The sequence below is a fragment of the Acromyrmex echinatior genome, chromosome 1 (genome assembly GCF_024713525.1).
Source record: "Acromyrmex echinatior isolate Ae372 chromosome 1, ASM2471352v2, whole genome shotgun sequence".
NCBI classification, from domain to species: domain Eukaryota; kingdom Metazoa; phylum Arthropoda; class Insecta; order Hymenoptera; family Formicidae; genus Acromyrmex; species Acromyrmex echinatior.
In genome coordinates this window covers 19,716,675-19,738,777 of record NC_141852.1, presented here as the reverse complement: position 1 = coordinate 19,738,777, position 22,103 = coordinate 19,716,675, and the positions used below count along the sequence as shown (strand labels likewise).

The window sequence follows — 22,103 nt, the reverse complement described above, 5'->3', positions numbered from 1 at the left end:
ATTAAATGAATTTTGCATAAATGTTAAAAAATTGTAAATTACTTAAATTTCTTTTTGCAATTTTCATAACTTAAATTATATAAAAATAAGATTGGGAAAGAAAGTCGATAAAGAAGACGAATCCTTTCGGCTAATGCATTCAAGGTATCTTTGCCCTAGATCTTATAGTACGAGTCTCTTGTCATTATAAATATGAGAGTAAAAGTGTAGTCGCGCGCATAAGAGTGGTGAAGTATCGCAATGACAATCGATTACGATTTTACATAGATGTCAATATTTATTATTTCTGAGTATTATTAATAAAAATGGCAACATGTTAAACAGCAAATAATGATCTATAGGATTGATTGCATTGATAAATGTATTAGCTGGGAATTATCGAGAAATTTCGAATTTTTTAGAAACTTATTTTCTTAGAAGTCTGACAAAATTATGTAACAAGAATAAATATTTTTTGTAACTTCGTATAAAATGTATATATTTTTTTACATATGCTGTTATATCATTAAAGTAAAATATATATATTGTATATTAAGAGAAAAATGTTTGGTACTTGTAACTATAATTACATATTACTATAATTATGATTATTACTGCTATAATAATAATAACAGTAACTATGTAACAAATGTATATAGTTAGTAACCTAAAATGATTATAATTATAGTTATTATAACCATAAAATAGTTGAAATTATTATAAAAATAATTCAAGTGACTATAATTTTATAGTTATATTTTGGACAATCATATTTTTTATGACTGTTCCAAAATATAACTATAAAATTATAGTCACTTGAATTATTTATATGGCAATTACAACTATTTTATGGTTATAATAACTATAATTGTAGTCATTTTAGATTTCCAACTATATACATTTGTTACTAGAACTATATACATAGTTACTCTATATTTCTCTTTTTTTTTCTTATAGCTGTGCTAATTTTAATCTTAAGTTAATACAGCCATTGTTTTTTTTTTTTGCAAATCGACTGAAGCAATACAATCAGGTCTAAAACAAATAATTAGTAAAAAAAATAGCAACCAATTTTTGTATAAATCGCATTTGATTAAAGTAACTGTGTAGCTAAAGTAGACGTGCTTTAAATGCTTATTTGGACAGCCATATGTCGAATTGAAGAAGTTATTATTAGCTATACCAATTTCGAAGCACGCATGTTCTTAAATGTAGATAAAGATTACGGTAGAACGTACAATTGTATAATCTGATGAATATTAAATGCGATCGATTCTCGAGCGAATGTGCTTACCTATATTGCGCAAGGTGAGCGCTAACAATGGCTATAGTATTTTGCGGACCGATATTTGTTTGACATTTTCCATTGCTTCCTTCGTTCGACACAGTTAACGCTCTTCTCAGGGATTTCGCATTGCGACTGATTCGTTGGTGAAGGTCAAGTCGTGTTGTTCTACCAACACGATTTTTCTTTTAATTACGAATTACCAAACGCGAGATGTTAACGTCTTATAAGTTAGTGGAACAAAGTGAGCAGAATCAATTCTAATTAACATTTTTATTTGTTGCTAAAAAGTTGTCAAAAAAAATTTATTTTGTAGGTAATGGGATATTTCGATAGCAACAAATTAGTAACGAATTCCTAGTTATTTTGAAGTAGATTGATATACATATTTTGTTGTATGTATATTGTTCGGCTAATTTAATCTTCCTTTAGTAGAATATCATTTAAAAAAAAACTGGCAAAGCAAAAAATTTTTTTCTTTGGCAACCTTTAATAACAAATGAACAACAAATGAAAATGTTAATTAGAATTGATTCTGCTCACTTTGTTCCGCTAATTTATAAGACGTGAGACGCTAGTTATGATTTCAAAGTATGTATATGTGCTCTGATTAGTTTAAATCTTGATCATAACTTGAACTCGCTTGATATTCGCTTTGAAATTTTACTACATAATCTTGAAAGTTAGAATACATATCGTTATAATCGCAATAACGGCATAGAGGCCTGATAGAATTAGATTTGATAGAATCTTAACATTAATGGACACGTACATTATTTACATCTTGTTTTGATTGATCTTACATATATTTTTTTTAGTACGAGTCTGACTCAGTTCAATATCGTTCTATTATTGATTTGTTTGCTTGTCAAAACAGCACCCAATATATGTAATTGCTTGAGGGTTAGTAATCTCGGATAAGAGTGACAGTATCGTGAGACAATCACACATGAACAAATATTACTCGACAAGGTTCATTATAATCAGACGATGGAATAGCAAGATTCTGCAGTCTGCTATTTGCTTGCTTGCTTTAAATATTATTTTATATTTTATGTATTACACAAATTTTTTATAACAGTATCTATTTTATTATTATTAGCCGTATTTTATCTTTTTGATACATTCTAAATTAATTAACTGAAATAATAAATGTACAATTTTGTAAATAACATAACGTGTTTTATGAATTGCAAATCTTATATATACTATGATGTTTTCATATTAATGAAGTTGTAGTAAAGCAGAAATATAAATGTCAAATTGCAAGCCAACGTAACGATAGTAAATCGAATGTCATTGCCATTCATACCTTGCCTAGTGGTTTGATATCGATGAATCTTGCTACTTGCATAATGTTTCTGGAGTTTACATAATGCACGCAAATGCATTACCTGCTTACTATGGTAAGCGTAATCTGGCATGTGGGGTGACAATGATTTTACCTATGCAATCTGACTATTGTTTGCAGATAATCTTATGTAATTCCTCGATCGCCTTACATCGTCATTACATCGCTTGCAATATAAGCTGATTAAAGCTCTTCAACAAATTACTAATACATATGAAATTGTTTAAAGACGTAAAAATTTTCTTTATCGCTATATCTATTGTTACAGAACTTTTATATTATTAATATTTTTTAATTGAGTTATTTTTCAATGAATTATATTTGAGTGTGCGCGATATTGATGTAAAGTACATGAGTATAAAGCTTTCACTGTACGTTGATTGCTTTCATCGTAGAGAGTGGTCGACGGGTCACAGATGTTACTCGACAAGGTAAGGCATAACTTTCTTCTTGAGAAATGATGACGACTACTTCTCAATCGCATCTGACTAACAAATGTCTAACTGACTCTTCAATGCGGTCGCATTTACAAAGGAATATGGAAATGTTTCGTCAGAGCATCTCTTTTTTTATTAAATGATATAGATGGAAATCCTGTTCAAAGTGTTTTCTTTATGTTTCGTTTACACATCAAAAGAAAAATTTAAAAAGCACAACCTGTATTAAAAAATTTGATTGATGAAATTGCTAATTTATCGTAGTACAAAATATTAAAGATAAAAATATTCGTAAATGTCCAGAATAATTTAAAAGATTTAATGATGTTAAATAAATTGTATTCTTATATATATATATATATATATGAAAATTAAGTCATTGATCTCAATGTCTTTTAATAAAACAGGAGCAAAACCGACAGTAAAATATTTCACATTTCAATTATTCTGTATAATTCTCAGTATAATTCATAGTCAGATTTAAAGCGGGAGATAAAAGTTTCTTAACTCGAAAATTTGATTATGCAATTCGTACATGAATTTTTTACAAAATTGTTCTTATTACAGCTTTAGCAATTATCTGTAGATAATTAGTTATGACTGAAATGAAAATATTAACGCTTTGAATATTGATACAGAGAACAGAAAAATGACTGCTCTATGATTATATCTCTTACACGTATTTTCGACGATTAAAGATAATTTGATTTCTACGATAATAGAGAATCAAGACTTGCCACTATTTTGAAAGTAATTAAAGTTGTAATGAATTAATTAAAAACTTTATGATAGAATTATGTAGGATAATTATGAAATATATTTCCAAGTATAAGCTCTAATTATATTTCTAAACGATTGATAGTAATTTCTAGTTAGTATTGTAAAGTTACTATTGATATTATTGATACTATTTCTATCTAGATTGCATTTCTGCTTGTATTTTTGATATGTAAATATAACAAACATTTCTTCAGTTTAAGTTTTAGTTTCATTCACGTGACTTTAAGTGAATTGTAGCTTATGCACGTTTGAAGGAGAAGATGCATGTGTCTTTATCGACTTGCCATTAAAGCAACCGGTGAATCCGATGCTGAATAGGTCAATGCACATCTCTCACCATTGTATACCTTATCTAGCAGCGTGAGCTGCTTGAGTTATGTATTAATGATATATCGTATCATTGCCTGAAGACATCTATATATCTAACGTTCCCATGCATTAAATTCTTCGTGTGAACTTTTCAGATCTTTTCGAAATAAATAGCATCACATGTACATAAGTATTGTTATAATGATGTCAAATGACGGTCTTTAGTTTTCTGAAGGAAAAATAAATTGTGTTAATTAAATAATCTGTCGTAAGTAATTTTAGATGATCGACAGAGAAAAAATTATCTTCTATATAAGAAACAGTAATTAATACATAATTTAATTTTCATTTTTATATAATTATATCGTACTCTCAAATAGTATACAATTTAGTTAGAAGTATAATTGCAAATATGATATTAATATATTAATGTGATTTCATCATATAAGTATATAGAATTTATAAATCATACAAAAGACGTAGTTTTTTAAATATTTTCAATATTTATAGTATGTATTTAGATTGTTAGTTTTTACATTTCTATCATTTTTATTCCCTCCAATTGCAATTTGAACCTTTTTTGTTTAGTTCAAGTTTTTTTTATCGTTCCAAGTTTTTAAAAAATATAAAAAAATTTTTAGGGTTATTATTTAACATTTTTATTATACAATATTATCAAATATTTTTTTATACAAATGTTAAAACTTCTATTGAAACGAATGTTAAAACTATTATTTAATAAAAAATGAAATTTTAGCAAAAAGGAAAAAAATTTGAGAATGAAATTTCACTTGTGCAAAAAAAAAAGACTCAGATTGCAGATGAAGAGTTAAATAAACTATGTAGTCAAGCGTATTTTATTGAAGAAAAACAATGTAATTAAATTTTTAATTGCGATTTGATGGAATTTTATAGAAAAGCTATAATATCATAAATATATCAATCTAGCTATTTCAGTAAAAAAAAAACAGCATTTAACTATCTAAGAAATACCAATGATAACAAGATACATTTCATGATTTATTCTTGGATACGATCGTATAATAAATTATAGCATGATGTAAAACATAGTCGAACTTCAAACGACCAACATACGTAATATAAAATATAGGGAGGTTTGAGAAGGCGCAGGTCGCGATCCACGCGAGGCATAATTAGCAATTGTACGGTACAGTAATACTTAGAGGGTGGTCATAAAGCGCCGCTAAGGCAATAACTTCTAAGCAATGTCCAAGCAATAACTTCTGTCTTCGACGAGAGATTAGCTCGATGACGTTTACATCTTACGTTGCCGCCACTTACGCGCTTATTATTCCTGCACGTGAATGTATAATGTTTTTGCTCACGCGTCATCTGGCGATGACTATGAGCATAAAAACTAGCTGCGAGCTCGTAAACGATAAACAGTACTTAACACTGTCGAAGATGTATTTCAATCTTTAGCGAGATTGAGATACCGAGTGTATTTCATTCCAAGTCGTAACATTTTATAGCAGATTTAGATGCCATTTAAATTTACGAGCTCGAACATAGATACAATATTACAGATGAGATTGACAAAAGAAATTATTAGCGAACCGTAACTTTTTGTGACGATCGCTTTCTATACAATTATTATACATTGTTCTGAAGAGGGAGAAATTTTAGAACGCATCAATGAATTGGAGAAAGTGAAAGTGACGATTAATGAGATAAATTCGTCTTACTATAGTATACTATACTGCGTAAATTTCCAACAAGAAAGGTGTAATCACAGACAGTGATACACGATGTCTCAAATCGCGATCAGACGATCCGTATTTTCTTCGCAATAAACGTAACTGCTTCCTTCATTAGTCCAGCTTCCACAGTGGTGCAGCAAAGCACGACTCCTTTTCTCCAGCTTTCCATTTTGTTCTCGCGTGCGTGTCCAATTGACAAACTTATTGCTAGTAAATCAGCGCAGCGCTATAGATCAATACAACTCCATCGATCGTTCGTCGTCGTCGGACGAAAGAAGACGGCTCGACTTCTCGCTTCCTAGTTTCTCCTTGAAAACGGAACGGTCGATGCCTCCACGCTCGTGCCTTTCCACGAGTGTCTCATTGGCATAATGGCGATATTATAACGCTGCCGACGACGACGAGGATGCGGCGAGGCAAGTACCAGTCAACTCATGCCCTTGCATTCCCAACAATCGCCGTCCCAAATGCCAGGACGCTCCCTCTTCCACTTGTCTTTCACCCGCGTGCTGAGTCGAGTTGAAGTACAATGCAGCCATGGCGCTCAACACCGGTCGTCGACATGCGCCAAGATACAGACGATCTTTGTTTATTGCGTCGTTTCCCCGGTAGGTTTGCATAATTGCGCTCACGTGAGGGAATGTATTTCCCTCTCGGTCTCTTAACGCGCAATACGTACAAATCGCTTGACGTATATTCATTTTCAAGAATGACTCCTTCGTAAATCCTTTAATAATTAACTAAGATAATTCCTAATTTGAATGCCCATTTATGTCATAATTATACTTCGCTGTAATCATTAATTATTTTACGCAGATATCTTAATTATTTTTTAACGGAAATAATCTTCAGCTGAATGAACAAAAAATAGTTAGCGAGACTAATGGATTTTGAAGTAAGCTTCTCATTTGATGTGCATCTTCGAGAATCCAAAAGCATAGCGGTAACGACCTGCAATTACGTCTAATGCGCTTATATGAAGTGCACGATATTTCTTTGGGACAACGAGAGATCAATTACATGGTCTGATCTTAAAATAGATCCATCGATCAGTGGTCAGATAGATCGTTGGTATAATGACTGCCAAGAACAACATTATATGTTATTGTCGATGACGTTCAATTAATTGACTAGATATCGACTTGCTTATCTGTAATGAGATGGTAATGATCGTACGTGAATCGCGTGCAGCGGATATATGGCGATCGCTTGCGCATCTTTCGGTGCGCTTCCCAGGTTTCTTGTTCAACCGCGTAATAAATCGCAATGACAGGAGTAAGAAACTGAAATCAGAGGAATTGATGACAGCGAAGGAATACGTGAGGATAGTGCAGATAAGAACGAAGGTTCCTTCATGGCGTTGCACATGAGTCGCAGAATCGAATCGGCATTTAGATGGAAACCTTTTCAGCCGGCACTCCCTTGATTTCTCATTGAATCTTTCGTATTATAACTTTTTATCTTCGTTTACCTACCTACCGTAGCTTACCATAGCTGGTGGAGTAGAAGAAAAGCGGAAATCAATCCGTTGTATTGCGCTTATGACGGTTCGTCATTATATGATCAGTTAAATTATAGCTCTTGAGATTATTAGAGTTCTCGTCTCGATACGACTGCGGAACTCGGGCAATTATGATGTTAAGGGGAAGAAATCGAATCGTCAAAATAAATGTTCGTAACGGGTCATTACGCTTATATTTCTCCGTTTCAAGAAACATCTATTATATATTAAGCGAACGAATATTTTTTTTTACAACTAGACGAGTTTCTGTTGGCAGTATAATTATATGTTTTAATCTAAATTCCGATTGTATCATTTAGATTATTCGAATTATGTATTTCGTGCAATTAATTCTGTTACTCTGGATGCCGCATGATCGCCGCATGTAAATAATGGTATAGAATGGCAGTTGACATTTTACGAGATTGCAATTGCGCACATAGCCTTGCTCTTTGAAATATTATAACTACATATGTTGTACATTATACTCGCGAGGTCACCAATTTATTATGGATTTTTTTCGTTTTTTGGAATATTCGTGGCAGATGAACTATTGATTTAAATGAAAAACAAAAGCCTTATAAAATTAATCATTTGATTACTCAAATAATATCAACTATTACTTGACATGAGGAAGATTAATGCTCTAATCATTAATGTTTTGGATTTTGAAATTATATAAGATATTTAGCCTTCTTTAGTAACTTCTTCATGTAAGTATAGAATGATAGATTTTTTAATCGATTTCTCTATTATTATAACTTGATATATCTTGAACTATAATGAATGAAAAGAGTAAGTAGTATCATGTTTCTATGCATTTGCAAGTACATTTGTATATTTATTCATTCTTTACATATATATTTATTTTTTTACTTAATTAAATTTAAATTTTTATCTAAACAATTTCATCTAACATTTAATAGATAAAAATATGTTTGATGGTTAATGATATATTGTATTTTTATAGCTATAACAACAAAAATACAAACATATCTTAACATCAGGAGACACGATAGTGTCTCGGCGCTAAGTCAAGCGCAGCGACACTATCGTGGTTCCTTTACGCGAAATCGTGAATTGCGGGGGATCGAGGTTATTGGATCTCAGTAACGGCTGAACCGAGTTCAAGTTCTATATACACTCAATCGATAGCTTCCGCTCGAATTGTATAATAAAATTGCTTTTATTTTTTTTTTCTACGTGTCCTACGAACGAAGATATTGCGACGCAAAATCCCGATGTGAAACTTTTAAGATACGTCATCGTTATTATTTAAAAAAGATAAAAAAGAGTGCTAAGAATGTTGAACGTGCTTCTCTCGAATAAAACCTATGTATCCAACCCAATTAATATAATAGTAGTTTTAATTCTTCTTCAAGGATATTCTTATTGAAGGTCTTCTTATTCCAACCCAAGTAATTCCAGGTAACAAGATATCATCTATTTGACGTAATTAATTGGTCATTCTTAACGAATCTGACGTCCTATCATCGTAGAAGTGACGTGGATTTGTTCTCAGCCACATAACGTGATATTAAATAATAATTAATAAGCGAATTGACCAATCACAGTAGAAATCATAAAGCTAGTAGCCTAATTCAATGTTACGATTTCGTTATTGCTTATGGCCTTACGTTTTTGTATGTGTATAGATTTTAACCAACATCGAAAATACGTCATTATTAACGGTATAAATGAACGATTTTATTAATTGATCACTAATAACATTACCAATACGTCGTCGATTAGTCATTTCTCTGACATCAATAAGTATGAAGTTATAAATACGTCATAAATAGATGACATCATAATAAAAAAGTTAACGTCATTATTACATCTTAAATAGATCACATGACATCAATAATTCAAAATGACTAATTATCAATGTCAAAATGATTATATAATAGTTTGCTACCTAGGATGGCAGCTTTAATTCTCTGTCAAAAATTATTACTCCTTGAAAAAAACTAATGTATCAAATGAAAAATAAAAACTTAGATGCTACATTTTTAACTAATCAAGTTAAACTCTATGAAATTAAAAAGTAAAACCCAAGTGGTAATATCTTTGTTATATACTTAAATCTAATAATATGAACCCCTACAGCAACAATGTTGCAACGTTGCAACAATATCGCATGTTGCAGCAATATTGTAGCATTATTGCAGCAATATTGCTGCAAATTATGTGCTGTATGGAAACAATAAGAATCTTATTTTAGATCGTACATGTGAGAATACAATTGATAAACTAAAAGCCTATACTAGTCATAGCTCTATAATGCTTTTAAATAATTTCTTTGTTTTTAATTTACATACTAAATATGTAGTTATTTGAATATGTAGTTATTTGAACTGTGCGCCGAAATGATTTTTCGAACTTATAAACGCAATCCAATTATTATAATAATATCAAATTAAATTGATAAGCAATTTAATAATTTGATGTTCAATCTGACATCCTATTAAAAAGATGTTAATAATACTGAAAAACTGTAAATTAATTTATTGCGAAAAATATTACTAGCGAGTATCAAATTATAATATTAAATTGCTTATTAATTTAATTTGTGATAATACTATAGTATTGTAATTTGCGTTTATAAGTTCAAAAAATCATTTTCAATGGGTACGGAAAAGATGCGGGGATTCCACACCTATACCAAACCCATTCCGCACTCATTCCGTATCTTCTCCGCAATTTTTCCGCAATTTTTCCGCACCCATTCCGCAAGGAGGATGCCCACGATATAGGAGAATTTCTGCCCTAGAGATGGAACCTCTGAAACCGATAAATTCATTTAGAATATAATGAAATCTATCGCCCAATACCAAATTCCATTTTTTTATCGGTATAAGAATCGGCAGGGAAAGGTGAAAAAATCATGTTTGAAATTTTACTGAAGTGTTGACGGAAGCGTGATAGGCAGAGAGCGAGCGATGCAGTGAGAGGAGGGGAAAAGCCGCTAGCAGCCCGGGGCGTATACATGAGTGGAGGCGGACATAAAAATAATGAATAACTTAGATGAAAAAAAGAAATTTTGCATCTCAAGCGCGTTGCATCACGGCAATTAATCAATAGTAATTATAATTAGGAGAAACTTTTCAGAGGATTTCTATTGAGATTCTTGACCCATGGGTTACACTATTTTACCAAGTCAGAACTCAACTTCATCGATTGCCATTTGCGTTTTCTCAATTTCTGAATTCCAGATTTGTCAACGAATAGCTGAACATATTTTTCTTATTTGTAATACGGACGGTAGTTGTGAAATCAGTTAGTGATATAAATATTATCTGATGTCTAGACACCCGTGTCCGATATCCGATCAAATCTTCCTTCTTATAGATGGGACTGATTACAATTATTTTCTGTATTTGTCGCATTAGTATTACACGAGCTAAAATCAAGATATAATGAAATTTTTTAACCAATCTGTGTATTCCTTTAATATACATACGTGGAAAATAAAACTTATGAAAAATATAAATTTCATCTTTTTTATATCAATAAGTTTATGCGATTATTTAATTGATTGTGCAATTTTTATCTAAAACATATACATATTATGTAGATGTCTAAACTGATTTATAAATCTGAATAGATAATTCACATGATTATCTAGTTATACTTTCACAATTTCACATTACTCGTGAGGTCAAAGTTTTTGTAATTATGATCGATGAAGTTGTATCTATTCGTTTATTGCTGAGTTACAGTATGCTGCTACAGATCCATACATTTGAAAATAACATTGCAATGCCTTCATACCGTTAAATTAGAAGTAATTGCTAGGGTAATATAATTATATGGTAGTTTCCAGAAGTATATAGAGAGTCTAGGTCGGCAGATCTGATAGAATTTATAGATTCACGTATAAGATTTATGCGAATATGTTAGACAGAACGATTACTACCTGTATGACGCCACGCGTCATCCGTGACATGGGCGCAACCACAAAACGGCTTTCTCATTCTTGGTTGCAGGAAGGGGTCTCTCGAAGATTGCATCGACATCTCGAAACATTTCCGCACAGCTGACAGATGCAACCTGTATGGAATGATCGTGCAAGCGACATTTCACAGGAACATATCTGAGAAATATACGATTGGACTTCGTAGTTTTAAAATCATATGATTTAACGTTCTAGTGGAAAGTAAAAGTTTGTAGTTACGTAGATTTTCGTTCATGCAAGATCCTGTCTTAATTAACAGGAAACTACAAGAAATATTGAATTAAATAGAAATGCTATCGGAAAGAGCAACGGAATTATCCTTAATTTGTTTAATGCGTTTTATAAAAATTTCTTTCGAATCAAATATTGCTTTACAATATATTACAGTATATATTTGTTACAATATATATTACAATATATATAATATTAAAATAAAGTCTCTATTTCTTACGTATGTGACGAATTCTACAGGCATGATTCATGTTAAGTGAAGGTAATAACCTTCCGGCAATTTCGCACGGTGTGAACGTCAGAATTATTGCGAGATTTCGTGATGCCAAGACTTGTCTCTTGATGGGCGGTACCACGAATTATAATGACAAAGATTATTGCGCGTTTCTATTCTCGAGACAGAACATTGGTAACGATATCAACGTTAGTGCGATTATTGTTGATTGACGATATGTCATCCCCGCTAGTATGTTCGTTTTTCAAATGTAAGATCAGTCAAAAGAGGCCATGGTCGTTCGATATTATTACTTAACTCTTGTCATGAGAGATTTCCATGACATCAGGATACATTATTCTTTACATAACTTAGTAATTGCAGTTTGATAATTAACGATGCAAGACATGAAGACATTTCTTAGATTTTTTTTTCTTTATCTCTTTGAAGTGTTAAGTGATACAAAGAGATGTCCCTGCACTTTTCAGCGTTACTATGTTTTTTTTCTAGTTACCATGTTCTTTTTTAGTTCATGGTTTTTCTCACGACGTCTGCTGATAAATCACGATAACAAATAATGACTATCGACCGATCTCATTTACTCGATACTGTCGTGAGCATCCTGCGCCATCTAATTATTACAATCCGTGCAGGTACAAAACATGTATACGAAGAACTGCTTTTGTACGGTGGTAACCATCTGTAGAAGTGTAATTCTCGGCGTGGAAACTGGTGAACAAAGAGCTGGCATTTGAATGCCAGCGACTACGATTCGCATCTGCTATGAGCAGGGGCATTCGTGATCTTACAGAATCGAGGCTTCTCCATTTTACCCTTTTTCTCCGGATTTATCTTTACCTTTTAATTTAACCATTAACTTAACCATTAACTTAACCATTAGATCATCGTTTCAATACATATAATTCACAAAGTAATTGGATAAAGTTTGCTGGTACACGATTGCTTTGCCAATTTTTTTTTGCCTTGAACAGATTTAGTAATACGTTACAATAAAGAAATATGAAATTGATTTTTAACTCATTTTAAGAAAACTTTAATATATATCTGATATATTGATTTCTTTAACAATAATATTACAAAAGCTTTACTAAAAATTATAAGTCATACAAAGTTATATAATATTTATAACGATCAAATATATATACACATTAATCATACATAACTTTTAAACGTTTTTTAATTAAGTCAGACGAATTTCTTTGATTGATTTGAGTAATTCAAAAATTATATCTTTTCTATTTATTATTTAATAATAACAAATTTGTTAACTAAAAAATAAACAAAAGATTTAATTATTATTGAATGTTCGAACACAATTGCGAAACCATTTAAGTGTAATACTTTCCCATCACAGTGTCTAAATCTTGAACTTTACTGACCTGGAATAGAGAGCAGTAGTGCTATGTATGTATTAACGCCCAGCGGAATCCTTTCCATTATTGAATAAATTGCTGTTAAAGATTAAAACACCATCTTGCATACGCAGCAATTTAGTGCTAAATTGTAACTGTTGACGGAATGCTTTACGATACCTTTCTTCACGCTTAATAAAAGCTTAGCACCTTAAATTATACTTTACCGTGATCGTTCGTGTAATCAGGAAATGAACTAGTATTTTAGATTTAACAATAAAAAATATGAATTGAATATTATAATTTTTTTTTTATTTTTAAATAATATGTTTTTGTTTGGATATACTTCATCTATGATTCTTGATTAATTATATATGAGTATCTAAAATTAATTGTTAATATTGTCAATATTAGTTGCTTCAAAAAGTAAACATGAAATTATTTCTCATGAAAATTTATTTTATGTCAAACATTCAATTTTTTATATTTGTATATTTATAGTAATTTAGTTTTTTTGTGAAACAGATGTTTAAATCATTTCACAATACAAACAAAATCGATAATATTATGTAGACAAAAAATAGAGAGCAAAATTTATGTAAAATATGAAAATAATAATATATAATATATAAAAACATAATATATTAAAATATTTTTACAAATTGTGTTCAAATTTGTGTTATTAAATTTCATGTTTTTTACTTTATGAAATATTGATTACTAAATTATTTTATTATAAGTAATACAGTAGTGAGTTAGAAGTATATTATCTATTTTATATTTTTGAAAATTTTGAAAATGAGGAATTTAAAAGTAATTTCAAAAAACGACAAATATATTAGATATAGAAAAAAATTAAATAAATTTTTAATTTAATGAAGCAGATTGTTTTGATCGATTCGTAAAATTTCTATTATTAAGCAAATGTATGGAAGATATATCACACGATCTAAAAACGAACGAAAAACATCAGAGAAAGTAAAATTATCGGCATAGGTCAATGATCGTCGCTCATTGCTTTTGAAATCTCATTAATAGTAGTGATTTGTGGCAGGCAGAGGAAGTCGCGCGATATTGGTCATCTGATATGTGATAGAAACGCTATTTTCGCTTTAGTATGCATATTAATGTAGCGTGATCCTATTATAAATTATTGGTTATATTGGTTACGGAATGAATTTTATTTGCTATTTTTAAAGCATATTTTTGAAAGCGACAAGAATAAATATTGTATATAATGTAATAAAAAGAGAAATAGAATTTTATCAAGAAATTAATAATGTTAATTAATTGCACCGATTATATGTATAATATATAATTAACATTAATCTTCATATTATACATATAATCAATAATGTAGAAATATTAAATTGAAATTTCCTCTGATATATTTGTTAACATAAAGATAAAATAACATGGGCACACTATATTTCTTTTAAACGGAATAATGAAATTGTAAGCACTGTTTTATGGAAATCTTTTCATGCAGAAAATAATTCAAGTGGTATAATTCATTAAAAAAGTTTAATAATAAGATAATCAAACAATTAATTCTTTCATATTACGAATAGAAATCTGGACGATGAAAGTTATGGATTGTGAGTCTTGATAACAATATAGTTGGCACAAAGAAAAATCTTTATATTATTCATTCTTGGGAAACAATTATAATTTAGAATACGTGGGGAAGATTTTAATTGTAACCTGTTTACAACTGTTAAATACTATGTAATTATATAAATTATGTAGTTTAAAATTCTTGAGTAATCATTATTATTTTATTAATATATTTTTTAGTACTTGTTTATAATAGTAATCACACATTATTAATTAAAGAATATTGATAAGTACATCAGATGATTTAAATAATTATATCTTGATATTTGTACAAAGTCATGTATACAAGATGTCTGTATATAAAATAACAAACTCTAATTACGTAGTGTTATTCTTATGCAATTCCAGTGAAGAAACATGAATTATTAATTATGACTAAACAAGCAATAACTTGCACCGAGTAAATGTTACTAATACGTTACTTAATTAGTGTCTATAATTTTATTATTAATGTTAATTCTGCAATAGCTATATGCGTTTTTAAACACAAAAATATTTTTATATATATTTTTTAATTTTAATTTTTTAAAACTACTCGATATTATAGATTTGTAACTATTTCATATATATCTCATTTTCATTATCGAAGAATTTTTTACTTCGGAATAATTTATCATTTGTTAAATAACTAGAATATCTTCTTTTATTGTAAATGAATTTAGATTTATATCATTACAGCAACCGGAAATATTATTATTCGACTTAACTTATCGTAATTTACTAATTTAATGAACAAAATATGTATTTGACGAGCTCGTGATGTTTGTAATGTGCAGAACAGAATATAAATGATCAGATGAATAAAAAATTATAGTAGACTCGTGAAAAGTATGAAATCACTGCAGTGAGAGTGACTACGTAATATGCTCGTTTTCATCTGTCAAATTCAAATCTTTTCACATCCATTTCAATTTCCTCATCATCTTTACTTTTGCCACCCACGTTTATATGCATATGTTTGTATAACAGCTAGAGAATGATTTCATTATGACTTGAGCACGGACCTACTCATCTCGCTAAACATATTCTGTTCAAACTCACTCTCACTAAACATATTCTATTGAAAATCAAAATACACTTTTCTATAGGTCTTTTGTTTATTATGATAGATAAATAGCACTTTAGTTGAAAAGCCTTCCTCTCCCTCCTTTTGCTTTTGCTCTTACGCTCTCTCTCTCTCTCTCTCTCTCTCTCTCTCTCTCTCTCTCTCTCTCTCTCTCTCTCTCTCTCTCTCTCTCTCTCTCTCTCTCTCTCTCTCTCTCTCTCTCTCTCTCTCTCTCTCTCTCTCTCTCTCTCTCTCTCTCTCTCTCTCTCTCTCTCTCTCTCTCTCTCTCTCTCTCTCTGTCTCTCTCTCTCTCTCTCTTTCTCTCTCTCTCATTAAAATTATCTTTACATAATTATTTGTGATTAATTAAATTGTTAATTTTTAATATATTTATTTCGAAAAATTGCAAAAGATGCGAAAAGATAGAATTTTTATTTTCAGATTTTATTTTTTGCGTAGAAATAGATATTTTTATATTGTGTAAATATTCAACAATTAAGATTATTTATATATACATACAATAAAGTTTAAAATAAAATATAAAATTACAATTTTTATTGATAATATTATTTACTATCGATGATTTACTCTCAGTTGGTAATCAGATATCAACCGTAGACAATGCATTTCTGAATTATTTATAATTTTTTTATTTTGTAATAAAATTAAGATTTTTTTAAGATATAAAATAGATTACTTTCTTTAATATATTGAATAATTTATTCAAATATATATTATAGTTTAAATTTATAATATTGTAATCAATATCTTATTGTAAAAACAATATGAGATTTAATAAATAAATTTTAAATCGCAATCAAAAAATGTTTTAAAATATTATTTAATATTATAGCATTTATTATTAACTTTACATTTTACATATCATCTTTTACATATATTTTAATTATTCCAATATTTTTTTTCTATAATTTTTAATAATTTCAGGGAATATAACCCGTGTTTGATAAAAACGTGTACCTTTTTATCTTATTCGAAAGTATTACGCGATTTCTTCGATACGCAGTTATGATGCTACTTCACAAAGTCCGAAGTATTTACCATGCGATAAACTAGAAAAACTTTAATATATGAAAAAATATGAATATTTTATTTTCTATAGATTATATTATCATGCAGCATTTCGCAAAATATTTTTAATATTTATATTTAATATTTATACATTGTAATTTTTCTTAAAAAATAATTATACCATGTAAGTTTTACTTGTAGAGACATCTATCACGATTCTCTTACATCAATGCAATATAGGATTTATAAGGACAGATATCAAATAATAATAGATACAAACATATTTAATAAATTACTATTTTTATTGCGAAATTTTATACATATATAAAGTTTATGAATAAGTTACTAAAAGTTCAAATAAAACACAAATATATTACATCTCGTTGACTTATAAATACATAATACTGCGCAAAATAAAAATTGTCTTTTTTATATAAATAATGTCTTTTATAAATAATCTATGAGTGATCACTTGTCACAGATATTCAACAAATACAATTGTTGTCGTGACTAATTATCACAAAATGCAATCGATTATCTTAGAAATTGATATCGATTATATAGTACCTTTTAGAAGGTACAATTAGTAAAAGTACTGATCCGAATAAATAAATAATTAATATACCAAATAAATAATTTGCTACACGTAAAAATAAATACTATGCACTACATGTTCAATTGTGAGCCATGGTAATAAATAATTGCTTCAATAAATAATTTTGAGAAATTATCACGAATCGTAAAGCGAATTTGTAGTCTTCGCACATTTCGCAAATGATCGCTACAAACGATTATTGTCAACAACTTCAAAGTTTACTGCACCGTCATGTAGTGACGTGATTTTATAGTTGCAGTCACGGCAGGTGCTAAATCAATTTACATCAGTGGTATACTGTCTAATAGTCTGATGTATCTTCTTGTATCATTTTCTGATGAAAATGATCGATGACCCGCTATCAACAAGAATAATACTATTTTTTCTTATGTTTAATAGTTGAATACGTGCCTCCAAGCATGTAAGTAGTCTCGATATTTGAGAACTACGCCCCAGTCCCTGATGAGTCTTCGTGTTTCATCGACAGGATTTCGCTCGGTGTGGCTCATGATGCTTCGTTCCACACGTGTCGGGAGTCGTATGGTGGGCAAAGAGATAATGTTGCTTTCGACTTCGCATAACATCATTGTTAAGTACGATTGAGTCGCTTTAAGAGCTTGTCGAATTTGAGAGTTAGGCTCGTCCTCGACCAATTCCTCAAATGCCACGGCAAATTTCTGAAGGTCCATGTGCAACTTTGGGAAATAATTAACAATCTGCAAAAACAGTTATTACAGAATTATTACTTTGTTTTAATGTTTAAATATTTAAATATTTAATATTGAGGAAACCGCTCACTCTTAAGCTTGCTCATTAATATTTATATGATTCGCTTCAAGATATTATTAAACTTTGACGTAAAGATAAGCGATTACGCTACATCACTTCTTTTCTTGTCAACGAACTGTTAATGTCGACTGTAAATATTGCTCCGTTAGAAATTATTCTATTACATCCATATAAATATTTATGAAGGTTTCGTGTAATACTAATTTTAGTGCCGTTTAAAGAATTGAAATAAAAAATCTGGCAAGTCTTCTGGCAAGAATTATCTAAAGATCTAAATATATAAATTTAGCTATATCTGAGCGCAAGTATAACAATTTTATTCATTTTTTTTTATCACATAGAATAATGAATTTATTTCATTAAGCTTATGCATTTAAAAAATTTATCGAAGCAAATGTTCATTGTATAATTTCAAAAATATTTTTTCTGATCACATACACAAATGTAAAAGAGGAAGAAAATGCTAAAGGTATATTTTGAATACTGAAAGAAGAGATTGGCTGCTGCAGCAAATTAAATGATAAAATAGCATAGCATTTTTAATTGACTGCAGCAGTCATTTTTTGGTTGCATTAGCCTACCCGCAATATCAATATATGATTATGATAGTCTAACGGAACCACAAATTGGCTGGTACAATTAAAAATGCTACGTCATCTTCAGTCAATCTTTTCTTTCAGTGCAAATGATAGAAATTGCGAGGTTAATCAAAGAAGAAGTTTACGATTGACGAAAATAATTCCCTAATTTCCCTTCGCGTTATCAGTGGTTGCAACTTAATCGCCGTGGAATGCTTAAGATCCCATTGTAAAATCCCACCTTCCGAGAACGCGTAACTGAAACCCCAACAAAGTGCAACGCTGAGGATCAATGTTGCTGCAGTCTACGGCGATCGGGGCGTGGCAGAGAGAGGGAAGGGAGCTGCGTGCCCGAATGCCGACATCCGGAGAGTTCCGCGGGTCGCGATATCAGCCTTGCGTTATCAGTGTGCTTGCATCGAGGAGGCAGACGAGCGCGATTACGCAGCCGCACGACCCGGCGAACATGAGTGCATACGTACGGTCGCGTTGCGCGCGCACTGCATGAAAGACCGCGCTCGCTCCTGCTCGCCTGCTACTTTATAATAATTACCGTCTCATTAAAATTTGTTATTTAACGTTGCGTTAATCAATTGCAACCGGGTGGTCAGCCGGCTGGCCGGTCGCTGAAAACGCGACGGTGGCCTGTAACACTACTCTCTCTTTCCTGCACACTCGTTATCCGTCTCTCCTCTGCACGCGGTAATATCTTGGATTGCTCTTTCATTTCTGCTACACGGTAACGACGGTTACGAACGATGAATATTAACGATCGTAAAGAAACTAACGGCCTGAGACGTAATGTTGCGAGCATTGACAATGAAGGAAGAACTGTTGTAGCAAAGAAGCTAATGTAACTAACAATGTTGCAATGAGAAATATTATTGTAATCTCACATAAAGGATCTAAGAGAGAAAGAGAGAAGAATCTCGAGTAGAAATAAGATCTAATTTAGAAAAATTTATCTATAGAGCAACTTCCAAAGAGATTTCTGCAATTGCAATATCTCTTGGGCAAAATAATGGCCAATTGGAGGCGCAATTGATGTCATATATTTATGTTAAGAGTTGTTGATGGCTGGATAAACCGTTTGAAACTCTTAATAACGGCAAAACCTAAGTTGCGGTCCGAAACATGTACGATATAAACGAGCAACAATGTTAATTGAATGATTGTACTCACCATTGGAGTACTAGCGTCGACCAGTTTTCTTACGAGATTCACATCCTTCTTGCCGGGTACCCAATTAGGTATGTACTGGTGGTCGTCGACGCCAATCCTAACTCTCTCATAGAGGTATTCGTAATCTCGAATCAAGTAGTCGTTCATCGTCAGCTGATGTTGCAGCCTAAGATTCTCCAGACTTGTCTTCATTTCCTCCTCGAGATTTTTCAAAGGGACGGCTCGTAAATCGAGTTCTCCACATGGCAGATGCCATATTGGTATTGACCCGGATATCTTTGGAGCCGCAAAAGCAATAGCCAAGATAGATGAAATTAGACTAATTCTCTCGAGGAACATGTTTGAATTTATTGTCGTAAATTTTTCGTAGTTACTCTTCGCAGTGACGATCTTGTCGAATCGGCTTGGAATAATGATAATGATAAGGCACTGAACGATATTCTCGATCGACGTGAGATCGTGAACTAAGATTGTCAAACTCTTGTGCTTCCTCCTTATATATGGGATTGTGTAAACAATCGTATATACGCACGCATGTTTGACGTCTCGTGCGTCGGTGAAGCAGCTCGAGTAGCTAAGGTTTTATCCACGTTTTTTTATTGTATCGCCGCTCTAGAACCCTGGAAATTAGTCACAGGGTTCTCTCTGAAAGTAGACAATAGTCTCTTTTATTAAAGTAACGATACCTTTTTTTTTTTGAAGCATTTCCAATTAACATATCGCCGATAAGTGATACGACTTAAGGAGGGAATCTGACGATTTAGAATGCTGAAAAGCAGCTGTTTTTTGCGAATTTTTTATGAACAAATCATGAAGCCGATCTTTCTAAAACTTTAGGGGTGATTTGTTATATATTTCAACAATACACAGAATAATTTTTTAATATGAAAATAATGAATATAATAATAAGCAGAGTCCGGATTATCCGCCGACTGACGTACTAATTCGAGTCAACAGTAGCGCATTCTTCACGAGTCTCCCCACGCCACTCGCCAAAAGCCGCGGAGCAACAGAACGATGAGTCTGATGAGGGATGGGGGGGAGGACGGCTAGTGGTTGATACGTTCTCAGAAATCTCAGATCGTTATTTGGGACTATCACAATTATTATTGTCTAATAATAAGTTATATTAATCATTTGTTATATATTAATTATATTGTGCTTCGGCACAGATACCGTATATCTGCGCGACGCGACGTGATATCAGACGTATCTGTTTCTCAGGTTATAATTATAAAAATATTTTGAATTTCGGTCTAAAACTTTACGAGTATATTTTTAAAGAGTAATACTATCGATTAAAGCAAAAACAAAAAAAAAAAGAAAATTTTGATCCTCTAAAGGTTTCCCTTAAACATTTTGATATGTAAACCGATTCATTATATAGCATTCTTTTACTAATAATCTATTTTAGTTATTATAATAAAATTAATTTGCGAAATTATATATATCTTAATATTTATCTTGATATAATTAGAATTATAATTATAATTCATACATATATTTCATTTTATAATTTATTATTCTATATAAACGCATACATATATTAATGATTTTACATACATCATAGATTTCTTGTTGTGTAACTATCCAAATTTATCTAAATGACGTGTTCACTTAACAGTGACCAATAATTTCTATTGGTAATACTTTGTAGATCTCGCCTACAGTATATATAGATATTCCGATTTTCCCCGAAACATGAACGGTACCTGTCGTCACGCATTTATGGCGTCTGCATGTACTTTGAAAGTACGCGCAATTCTGTCAGAAATCTCTCGGATGCCGTGCGCACTATTCAGACGCAAACACCGTTGTATTTGCATTATGAATCAATTGGGAAAGCCATGTCGTCAAACGAATTATTAGAGATCCGCGATCGAAATCTCGTCATACTTAAAACAGTTATATCTATTTGTATAATAAGTCTAAATCATTATTATGAAAAAGATTCATTAATTGGAATCGAAAAGAATGAAGTTGAAAAATATTTATAATAAGAGGTATCGATTTTCAATGTTTATTTTGAGACACAATGATTTCGAAAAATTCAATACATGTATAATAGATAATTTTAAAAAAATAATTATGTATGATAAAAAATTTACAGTTATTGTATTATATATACA

General features: G+C 30.8%; 2 protein-coding genes across 7 annotated transcripts in view; one reads left to right on the top strand and one right to left on the bottom strand.

Moving 5' to 3' along the window:
- Positions 1-22,103, top strand: part of LOC105154884 (uncharacterized) — a 346,927-nt gene that overhangs the window by 62,976 nt on the left and 261,848 nt on the right. The window lies entirely within an intron of this gene.
- LOC105154949 (uncharacterized) lies at positions 971-21,347 on the bottom strand. Its single transcript, XM_087403211.1, has 2 exons — positions 19,975-21,347; positions 971-18,141 (listed from the first exon to the last, which is right to left on the bottom strand). Exons 1-2 carry the CDS (start codon positions 20,311-20,313, stop codon positions 17,818-17,820), a joined length of 663 nt encoding a protein of 220 aa, XP_087259337.1. The 5' UTR covers positions 20,314-21,347; the 3' UTR covers positions 971-17,817.